General features: G+C 37.3%; 1 protein-coding gene across 1 annotated transcript in view; it reads left to right on the forward strand.

The window, feature by feature from the left end:
• Nucleotides 1–10,949, forward strand: part of LOC108570102 — a 38,818-nt gene extending 27,869 nt beyond the window's left edge. Inside the window, exons 2-3 of the mRNA XM_017931890.1 lie at nt 9,032–9,233; nt 10,828–10,949. Of these exons, the coding sequence (XP_017787379.1) occupies nt 9,032–9,233; nt 10,828–10,949 (324 nt within the window). The remainder of the gene's footprint in view (nt 1–9,031; nt 9,234–10,827) is intronic.
• Nucleotides 10,950–11,543: the final 594 nt, after the last annotated feature.

Raw genomic sequence — 11,543 nt, forward strand, 5'->3', positions numbered from 1 at the left:
TCCACTCAGATTTTCAGTTCCAGTTCATTTTCCAAGACTCACAGACTCACGAATCGTGAGCCACTGTGGAATGGACGACGCGAAAAGTACTTCGAAACGCGATTTATTTCAGTTTTATTTAGTGAGGGGGAAATCGCGCATTTGTATTACGTTCAATATTATTATTGAAGCAAACTTTCGTAGAACGCGAGTGAAAAATTGAAAGAAAAGAACGAACGCGAATTGATATCTTTTTTGAATTTACGATAGATGAAAATTTGAATAAAATACGCGACGATAATTGGGAAGTATCAGTTAAACGCGTAAAAATATTCAATAATAAGCGAACTAGGGATGAAGCTATTGTTTCAAAACGCGATTCACCGACTCTAGTATTTATAAAAATTGAAAAATTCAGAAAATTAGCGGTAAACTACTGAGACGGTTTAATTAGGGTGGGCACAGTGCAACGAGTGTAGTCCACTCGTTGCAAATCAGCAAATCACAATATAAAATAAAATAATTCAACTAACTACATCATGCAAATCATGCAAATATCGTAAAATCAATTCAATATCACAGAAAATCATAGAAAAATTGTAAAAATAAAAGAAATTCAAGAAACTGAAAGAAAATTTCAAATTAGATTCAATAGCTGAAATAAAAGTAAATATTATTAAGCTGTAACGACAAATTTTGAATTAATTTCGATAAACACCTGAAACGCCGAAAATTTTCATTAGTATAATAGAACCTCGAATTCGTTTGAAATCAACGTCCTATTCCTACCCCAAAATAAAAATCTCGATTTCCCTAAACTCTCAAACTAATTTCGCGATTTCCGATTCGAAGGGGAATATTTAAAGACCGATAATAATTTATTAATAAATATCGATACTTGGAATTTACTGAAATTAATTTCAAAATAAAAATTTCATGTAGAATATGCAAAGTCTGATAGTACTTGCCCATAAGCATTAATAAATGCAGAACCAATTTAGTTTAATTAAAAAGAAAAGAAAAATTCAAAGTCTAATAGTAACTTTCCAAGTATCGATAATTCAGAATGCTAGTGTATGTTAAGTTTGAGAAGGCAGAGTGTGTATAGAGAGGACATAGGCTAGCTAGTAGCCCCCGACCACTCTATTCACATCTCAGAACCTTTAAGACTAATTTGCCGCGAAGTGTCTATGGCCCAGTATAAAGGGTGAATGAGTTCCCGCGACCTCGGCGGGTCCTTATATAACTTCGGTACCCTCTCCCCAAAATCTTTAGCAAAATTGGGCGCGAAACCTCCTTTTACGCGGGAAATCGACTACTTTACGCGGGAGATCGACCATATTTCGCGGGAGATCGACCATTTTTCGCGGGAATTGATTATTTTTCGCGGGAGATTTCCATTATTCTATTCTAACTTTCTAACAGCCTATAATTTATTAATTTTCACAAGTTTTATTGTAAATTCATACTTCTCACAATTTCTTACAACACAACATATTATCATTTATACATTTTTGCAATTTTTTTCGGCGAATAATTACGTTTTAACGTTATTATTACTTTCTCGTGGTGGGACTGTGTTCGTAACGATTAAAATCAGGTTGACCTGCGGTCGTGCACTGAAGAAATAGCCAGAGTGAAGGTAGAATTATTACGTTAATTACATTTTCTTACAAATCGAAAGTTTATTCCACGTTTGCTTGTTATAATATCGTGAAATGAATTATTTGTGCAGTTCTGTGCACTTTCTGTGCAGTTCAACCTAATTTACTTAAATTTACATTGCGAGACAGTATACTGTAACAAGTAGTAACAAGCAAACGTTGAATAAATTCCTAATTCGTATTAAAAAAATTATTTAACACAATAATTTCAGCTTTATTATGATTATTCTTGATAAATGACCACAGGTCAACTTGATTTTTAATCGTTATAATCTTTAAATTCAGTGTGAATAGAGAAAATGTGTAATATAATTCATTTCACGATATTATAACAAACAAACATTGAATACATTTTTCATTCGTGTAAAAAGAATTATTTAACACGATAAATTTAGCTGTACTATGGTTATTTTTAATCTACGACCACAGGTCAACCTGATTTTTAATCCTTACGAAATTAATTTAAGCACGAGTAAGTAACGAGAACGCTAAAACCTATGTTTCCATTGAAGAATATTGTAAAAACGTATAAATTGTTATATGCAATGTTATAACAAATTGTTAGAAGTATAAATTTATACCAAAAAATTATGAGAATTAATAAATTATACGTTATTATAACATTACAATAGAAATCAAAATAGAATTACGAAAGAATCGGCGATTTTCTGCGAAAAATAATTGATTCCCGCGAAAAACGAAGGATTTCCCGCGAAAAGTGACCGATTCCCGCGAGAAATTATCGATTTCCCGCGAAAAGTGATCGATCTCCCGCGAAAAGTAGTCGATTCCCGCGCAAAGTAGTCCGTTTCCCGCGAAAAGTAGTCGATTCCCGCCCGAATTATTAACGACTTTGCTAATGATTTTGGGGAAGGGGTACCACAGGTATAAATAGACCCGCGAGCTCCCGCGAAATCATTTACCCTTTATACTGGGCCCTAGACACTTCGCGTAATTTTGATCTGAGGGTACTGAGACGTGGGTAGGGTGGTCGAGGGCTTCTGGCTAGCAGCCTATGTCCACCCTATACACACTCAACTACCTTCTCTCAAAATTTCTTTCTCAAACTTACTATTAGACTTTGAATACTCTGCTTTGAATTTTTCTAATTTTTCTAATTATTAAAACTTAAACTTGGACTATTCAAAGTCTAATAGTCCACTATTTACTACTGAACTACTGCTACTTTTTGCTTGAAATAAATTTAAATAATCCTTCGGGTCGTTAATACACGCGAGAAAATTATTATCGAACGTATTTCGAGATTGTTTTGAGGGTTTAGGGAAATCGAGATTTCAGTTTGTTATTGTTGTTCTTCGTACTTGTCGAATAGGATATCGAAATGAATTTGAGAGGTTGCCTAATGAAAATATTTCGGCGTTTCAGCTGTCCATTAATGAAATAAATTTTCGTTACAGGTTATTTCTAAATTTAATATGTACTTTTCTTCCAGCAATCTATAATTTAATTTTCTTTCAGTATTTATGATATTTTCTATGCTATTGAAAAATGAATTTTGAATTTGTTTCATGAATTGTGATTTACTAATCTAATTCTTCGCAGGAGTTGCATGAATTTTGCATGTTAAGTAGTTAGTTACATTATTGAATTGTATATTGTGAGCTGATTTGCAACGAGTGCACTGTACTCGTTGCACTATGCCCCTAATTAAACCGTCCAAGTAGTTTACCGTGATAAATCAATTTTCAATTTTGATAAATATTAGAGTCAGTGCAACGCGTATTGAAATAATAGCTTCATCCTTAGTTCGCTTATTATTGAATATTTTTCCGCGTTTAACTATTTCCTCCCAATTCGCGTTTTTGCTTTTCTTTCAATTTACTCGCGTTTATTTGATACTTTCTTTCAATTTTTCACTCGCGTTCTATGAAAGTTTTGTTCGATAGTAGAGTCTAAAGTAATATAAATTCGCGATTTCTCCCCCTCTAAATGAATCGCGTTTCGAAGCACTTTTCGCGTCGCCCATTCCACAGTGACTCACAAAGTGTGAGTCTGTGAGTCTTGGGAAATCAACGCTTGGAGGAAGGATGACCATCTGAGAGGAAGGAAGGAAGGAAGGATGCAACGAAATCGACATTGCAGAGCCCAGCTGCCTAATCTTCGAATTGTGAGTGACAAAAATGGGTTTTTTTTCTGGTGATATGGGTAGTTAGTTGTGTTATATATTGTGCTGCCCCTAATTAAACCGTCTCACTAGTGTTTCGCAATTAATAATCGATTTTTACGAGAAGTTTTCAATTTTTCAAAATATTAGAGTCAGTGAATCGCGTATTGAAATAATAGCTTCATCCCTAGTTCGACTTATTATTGCATATTTTTCCGCGTTTATCTGATATTTCCTCCCAATTCGCGTTTTTGCTTTTTATTCAATTTACTCGCGTTTATTTCATACTTCTTCACTCGCGTTCTATCAAAGTTTTGTTCGATAGTAGAGTCTAAAGTAATATAAATTCGCGGTTTCTCCCTCTCTAAATAAATCGCGTTTCGAAGCACTTTTCGCGTCGCCCATTCCACAGTGACTCACAATTCGTGAGTTTGTGAGTCTTGGAAAATCAACGCTTGGAGGAAGGATGACCATCTGAGAGGAAGGAAGGAAGGAAGGAAGGATGCAACGAAATCGACATTGCAGAGCCCAGCTGCCTGTCTGCGAACTGTGAGTGAATTTTTTGAGGGTTTGGTGATTGGTTATATATGTGTGTGCATGTGCATGTTTGAAGCTGAACTACCAAAACTTGGAAGAAGAAATCAAAGGATGTGAGTTCACATCCGAACTCTACTGCACTAAAGGTGCAAACGCCCTCCCATTATTAGAGTATCCCAATAGTATACCGCGTTAATTCTTAATAGAGTCAATTTTCACTACGAATGCCCATTACTTTCGATCGATACGAGAATTTATTACGTCGCGCGTTTTGAACGTCATAGCTCGCTAGACATTATTTTCAATTGAAAAAAAGAAATTATAAAGCATAATACTATAATCCTATGCTTAAAATGTATTTTCTTGTGGCCGCCTGACAGCAACCTGTAAATCTGGCGTGACAGTGAACGTGTTAATAAGTAAATGTTGTTCAAATTATGTCGTGTTTTATGTCATTTTCATCAGAAAAATCTCATCAATATGTTAAGAAAAATTTCGGGATAAAAAAACGTAAAATTAAAAAAGTTGATATTTAAATCGCTTGGTTGCCCAACTCACTTTTCAGGCTTAACTTTTATTCGCTGTCCTTGGCTACGTTCGGCAAACTACAAAGGCGGGCGCGAGGCTCGAAAACGTAGTCCCTGACTCTACGAGTGTCAGGTTTAGCTTCGTTGCGGTCTGACACTTCTGGAGAATATACTGTATTTGTAAAATTCTTGTCAATTCTGCTCAATGCTGTAAGCCATTCTTGGCCACGAAAAGGGCCACGCATTTGGATGCTAATAAGGATTAGTTTTCGCTGAGGAAGCCCTTCCCTGAATTTTACACGAAATCCTGATGCATGGAGCACGATTTTTACAAACTTACAATCTTTTATCCAATTTTAAGTCACCTCCTTGTCAAAAACAATTTTCCGAATCCTTTATTACGAATCCTTTTTATAAAAATGAAATAGCACTTTTAGCAAGAAAAAGAATTGAAGAAATCTCTACGCCTAAAATTGTTAAAAAATTTCCATCTAAAAATTATAAAATCAATTTCAATCGAAAAATCTCTAAGGAATGTGTCATAAATTTGTTCTCATAAAAATTGTCCAAAAATCAGACAAACTTGAAAACGCATAAATACTATACAGCTTGGGTAAAATTGTGATAAAATTTTTGAAGGAAAAATTTCGAACAAACGTATCGTAAATTTACCTGTTCAGCTAAAAATTATTGAAACGTCACGAAAACTCAAAAACCCGTAGAGAAGTTGGATAAATGGTAGATTTCTCCAATCTTCTCTACACTCGACGGATAAAAGAAACACGTTCTGGGTAATTTGTCTTTTCTGATACACCGGGGACAAAGTGATCCTGCACTTGTGCTGCAGGAAGCATCATAGATGACAACAGATCCGTTGTGTACAGAAAATCGTGTCCAGTGAAAGCGCAGGCTACCTGTTGACTGGACACACAGAATCAATACGTCTCCGCGTGGGTGGACAGAAAAATGTGGGAAGCTTCGAGTGAACCGTGGAACGTTTCTTTCTGCCACGTTGAATTCCAAAGCTGGCTCGACTCACGGTGTTCCCCCATTTTCCACATGGAATCCGTTTGTCATCGGCTACCCTGGAATTTCATTTCTGCACGCTCGACAGCACCGATTCTCCCAGCAATTGGACAACCTCTCGATTAACAGATAGCTCGAACTTATCATCCAGTTGGAGGGTGTTTTGTCTGATTTAAGTGCATCTTGGCTGTCGAGTTATTTCGTTCGAAAAAATTTCGTTGCTTCCTCGGAGAGACTTTGATTTCTTTGACTTGAATTGGCGTTTGAATTATGGTGTTTGATACGTGGAGCTCAAGTTGGAGCTATACAGAATGACACACTGCGGGAAATGTGTAATAATTTGAACGGAGGAGAAGGTCTAAATATGAGCTACCAATTTTCTTTTTTTTTATTTTGAGATTTACGTCGCATCGGCCTTCGAAAATTCCAGAAAACTACCGCAAAGATGACGAAAGGCGAAATATCGAGTAGAGTTCGAAATTTTATACGACCTTAAAAAATTCAGCTCCCCTTTGTCCAGGTTCTGAACCTCGCACGAAACTTCCCCGCTCAGAGGCACGATTTTACAATTTTTTAAGAGCTCCTCTCCTCCGTGGGGGAACATCTCGTAAAGTCCCCCGTTTCCATAGAAAGCAGGGGGGAAAAGAAGCGTTAAGGAAACCAGAATATCCAACGAGAAAGGGATTCGAACGAAGGGAATAACGCGCTATCTCGATCACCCCCGATATCGAGAGATCGTTTCACGTTTCCTCAGCCTCTCGTGTCCCTCTCGCCTCTCGAAGAAGCTCGTTCGCGTAAGAAGAAAAGAAAAGAAAAAAAAAGGAAGAAAATAGGAGGAAAAAGGGTCAGAGGTAGTAGGTGTACGAAGGCAGAGTACAATTCTCGTCGGCGAAGGAAAAGCGAGACTAGGCGAGATTTCCCGGCAATTTTCCTCCTCGATAACTAGATTGCACGCGACATTAATAACCTCACTTTGCGGCTCTGTAAACGCTACGAGACCGCGAGTTGCGGTGTTTTAATGTTTCACTTTACCTGGAAGCACAGCAGGTGGATAATGAATTATCGTGAAAATTATCGGGGAGGTATGGCGAAGATTGATCGAATGGATTGTTCTTATTTTGGAAAGTCAATGGTCGCACAATGTGATAGGACTACGGAAATAATTAGTTAATATATGTGTGTGGGATAATAAAGCGCAATTTGTTGGAACCGCGTGACAGAGATTGAATTTATTCCCGTATTTCGTTCGACTACCCCAAAGAGTCAAATAATTCAGCAATTCCTACCAACGGGTAATATGTCCGATTGAATGGATATGGAATTAGCACGGAATGTATAATAAATTTCCCCGGTGTATTATTATTAACTTCAAAGAATTGCCTCATTCTTGGAATTCGACTGTAATTTCGAAATTTAATTACCGCACGTCGTTTTGTCAATGCCTTTTACATTTCTGAAAACACTGTTTTTGGGCACATACACTACCGGCCAAATGTTTGGAATCACCGTGCATTACAAGTTATACAAAAATTTCCAAAACAAAGTTAGCAATTTTAAGAATATTTTAACCAATTTTTCCTCGTTCAAATCAATCGAAATAAGGTAAAATACTATCGATCTCCGCAACGTCAATTTCAAATCTGTAGGAACCGACGGAAAAATATTGAGGGACCCCAACCCGGGATCTTCGGCTTACCAAGCCGAGGCTTTGCGCGCTACGCCAACCACTCCCTCTCTATTCTCCCTTCAAGGTTTCCTATTTGGGTATGGAGGGCCCCCGATACTACACTCGGCCATCCTGAACTGACATTCGCCCTCGAATGTCCCTCGATGCAACACAACTCAACTCAACACTGTGGGGTACACTCCCCCACACAGTGGAACTCTCATCCGAAACTCTGTTTCTCAACTCTTTTTGGGAGACGTGCTCAACCCTCTCACGTGTTTTTTTCATCTCACAGCGCCTGGCTTCGTGCAGCCGTTGATGCCTCCATCCCGGACGAGCCCCCATATGTAGGAACCTAGGGAAAAATATTGAGGGACCCAACGGGAATCGAACCCGGGACCTTCGGCTTAGCAAGCCGAGGCTTTGCGCGCTACGCCAACCACTCCCTCTCTATTCTCCCTTGTCGGTTTTCTATTTGGGTACGGAGGCCCCGATACTACAAATCTATAAAAAATTAGCAGCGGATTCAATTTTACTGTAAATCAGCAGGTGATTCGAAACTTTCGGCCGGTAGTGTATGTTTACGGAACTGTTTAAGTACTAAATAATTTTTTTAAATTATTTTTTCGAGCCTCCTTTTATCTTTGCTGATGGTTCGAGTTATTCTGGAATTAAGCAATTTCTTAGTTTTTTTTTATTCCTCGAATTTGTTTCTATTTTTTAATTATCGAAGCTTTTCTCTTGTTTCTTTATTCAGAACGACAGTGTACCTCGAAGAATTGCTCTAATCTCGAAATTTATTCAGTACTTGGAGGCAGAAGCTTTAACGAAATAATTAAATTAGCAATATATGAAGAAGTTGCTCCAACGTCGGAATTTATTTGGCAATTAGCATATTCAAATTTTGTGTAAAAAACTTAGTAATGACTCACATTTCGCTTAATCGCAGATTTTAACCAGGAAGCTTCAACGAAATAATTAACGCGCGCAATCCTACCTTAAAAAATTGCTCCAATCTCGAAATTTATTCACTACTCGGCAATTGAAATTCTGTCTAAAAAATTGAGCAGTGATTTACATTTCATATCATCCCAGATTTTAACCTAAATAGAAGCTTCAACGAAATAATTAAAACAGCAATACGTCTAAAAAAAAATTGCTCCAATCTCGGAATTTACTTAGCAATCAGCATATTCAAATTTTGATTTATATTTCGTTTAATCTCAGATTTTAACCAAAAAGCTTCAACGAAATAATTAACGTGCGCAATCCTACCTCAAAAAATTGCTCCAATCTCGAAATTTATTCACTACTCGGCGATTAAAATTCTGTTTGAAAAATTCAGTAATGATTTACCAAGTTTTTCTTTTTTTAGAGGTAGAAGCTTTAACGAAATAATTAATGTGGTAATAAAAGGGAAGAAAACTTTCGTTCTACGAACGAGCTTCTTATACCAGGTGTACTCAAGTATAATTAAGGGAGAACGGTCTCGTTGCTATTTTTACAGTCCGTGGGAATAGAGGTGCGGGTAACCAATGAGGTGCCTGGTAACACGACAGAGGAGATCGTCGTGAAAGATGCACCACCACCTTGGACGGCGATGTCCGTACCCAGCAGTCGGACAACCCCGCCAACCCCCACGAATCCGCATCTACAGTACTTGTCTCCGCATGTGTTCCAAGGGCGGAACTCTCTCTGCTGCACCAATGGTAAGATTCCATTCTTTTTCTGTCTTCTTTTTTTTTTTCAATTTTTCCAAGGGAACACGTCAAACTCACACGCTCAGATCTTGATGAAATTTGTATGGGAGACAGTTGATGGGAAAATATTTGACACGTATTTTTTTTTTTTATCGATGTTCGTTCGTGTTGAAGGAGTGAAAACGTCCGGAAATTTAGGGGTTGGAAACGTGTTTTCTGGAATTTCTAGAAAAGTAGAGGACCTCCAAAGAAAACTTTTTTTTAATTGAGTATTTTGGAACGAGGAATTCCCAAGGTATTTCGGAGATAAGGAATTTAAAAGAATTTGCAAGGTTAAAGAAAGATTCATGTATTTCACGATGCATAGAGGGAATGAATTTTGTTAAAAATAATTGAAAATTTTTTTTGTAACAATTTAATCATTGCACAGTAGGTCAACAAGTAGAATAAATCGTACAGATGCGTCTGTGTGTGTATCTACAGCAGACCTTCCATTAAGGAAGAAATGTTTTAAATTCAATGTCATTTTTACGTTACATCAAAACTCTCTTGACCAATCGAGAACGCAAATGGGCGCTTGACAGCCATAATTTCTGCAACACACTGCTCTGGAATCGAGAGTGAAAGCAAACTGCTAAATCAACAATGCTTCGGTTTATTTTCAGCAGACTGAGCGCACCGGTTCATGTTAAATTCGTTCCGACAAATTTAAACGAAGCCAAACGTTCCGCTGTAAGAGCATTACATCCCGGAAACCATCGATTCTCCGTCTGTTTGATGAAGGGATCAAGCGTGGCCCTGGTTCCGTTCTTATTAATTGCCAGCTGCATGGCTGATTAATTCTCTTTTTCGTTCCGTTCGCCCTTTTAAGGAAAGGAGTACTCTTCGTTCATGTTTGAACAGATTGAACGTTTGTTTCCGAGAGACTTATCGAAAGAATTATCAGAAATATTAAATGGAAGCGGACGGGAGAATTTAATTACCAGTAAGAACGATGAAATTATTCAGAGAAACTTACTTCGGGGTAATTTTAATACATTCCTGTCTGTATTGTTCTTTTATTTTTCTTTGAAGAATTTACTATTTATCGGCGAAAAGTGTTGAAAGAAGCTGACGTAAGCATCGATCATTTTTCAAGTTCGTTTCTTTCCTCGTTGCATGCCGAACTGATTCGATCAAACCATCAGAGAGTCAAGTATCAATGTTTCGAATTTTCTACCCATTAGTTGGAACAATTTTTCTGCAAGTTCGATTAAACCGAAAGGTCAGTGTTTTCCACGCATACAGTTGGTTCCATTATTTGATTGAAAATCCTGCTCGAAGCAGCTGAGAGTTCATATTACTCGTGAAATAGCAAAAGAGTGAAAACTGGTTGTTTGGTCAAGCTGATAAAATGGATAAAATGACTTAAATGGCAAAAAATGGAAGAAATGGTGAAAATCGATAATAGGATATTTAAAACAAATACGAATATTTCGACTTTCTTGTTTCTTCCTTCGAAATGTGAAATTATAATTAACCTAGATTTGTCTCTTAATAAACGAACCAATATGGGGTTGTAGAGGATTAAAATTAGCCACATTTATGGCAACTCTATTTACAGATTACACGCTGCGTAGAAGGCGTCCAATGACGCTTCGCATCGGTCCACGGCTGAGCCTGCCAAATAAAAGCACATCAGCCCCAACGACCACCACGGATGGGGAATGGCCAGTACTCGGGTAAGTGATTGTCCCTGTTCTCTCCACTTTTCCCTCATAGAACCAATGTTGCGGTCAAAAACTGATCCATTTCGATTTGAAGCATCGAGAGGAAGTATTTTTCCTCCCTTTGGAAGTGTTTTCTTTCATTCGTTGCTTGATGGATTGCGTTTGATGGTTTTCAGTGCCATGGGGTTGCCCGTGACCTCCATACTCATGTGGCGTATCGTTTATAAATGGTGGGAAAGTGTCACCCAAGTGTACGAAGACAAAGCGACTTTTTTTTGTGAAAGTTTATTTGACATTGGGTTGGTTGAAGGGAGGACTACCTTTGTTTTGAATAAAATTTGGAAATGAGAGTTTCTAGGCTTCCACTTTTATTTAAACGAGAGAGTTTTCAGCAATTGTAATTCAATACTTTCGATTTGTAATAGAATATTTTCAGTACCTGTTAGAAAAAAGTTCGTACAGAAGGGTTGATGTTTGTAAATTAGAAGAAAATTCTATTTTACCATTGTTTCATCCCTTTACGAATTTTTTTCTAAAGGAAATCACTTGTTATTCTTACGATATCTGCTTTATCGACTGTCTTTTTCACTCTAGTATCAAATTCTGCAAT

The sequence above is a fragment of the Habropoda laboriosa genome, unplaced genomic scaffold (genome assembly GCF_001263275.1).
Source record: "Habropoda laboriosa isolate 0110345459 unplaced genomic scaffold, ASM126327v1 scaffold9, whole genome shotgun sequence".
NCBI lineage: Eukaryota > Metazoa > Arthropoda > Insecta > Hymenoptera > Apidae > Habropoda > Habropoda laboriosa.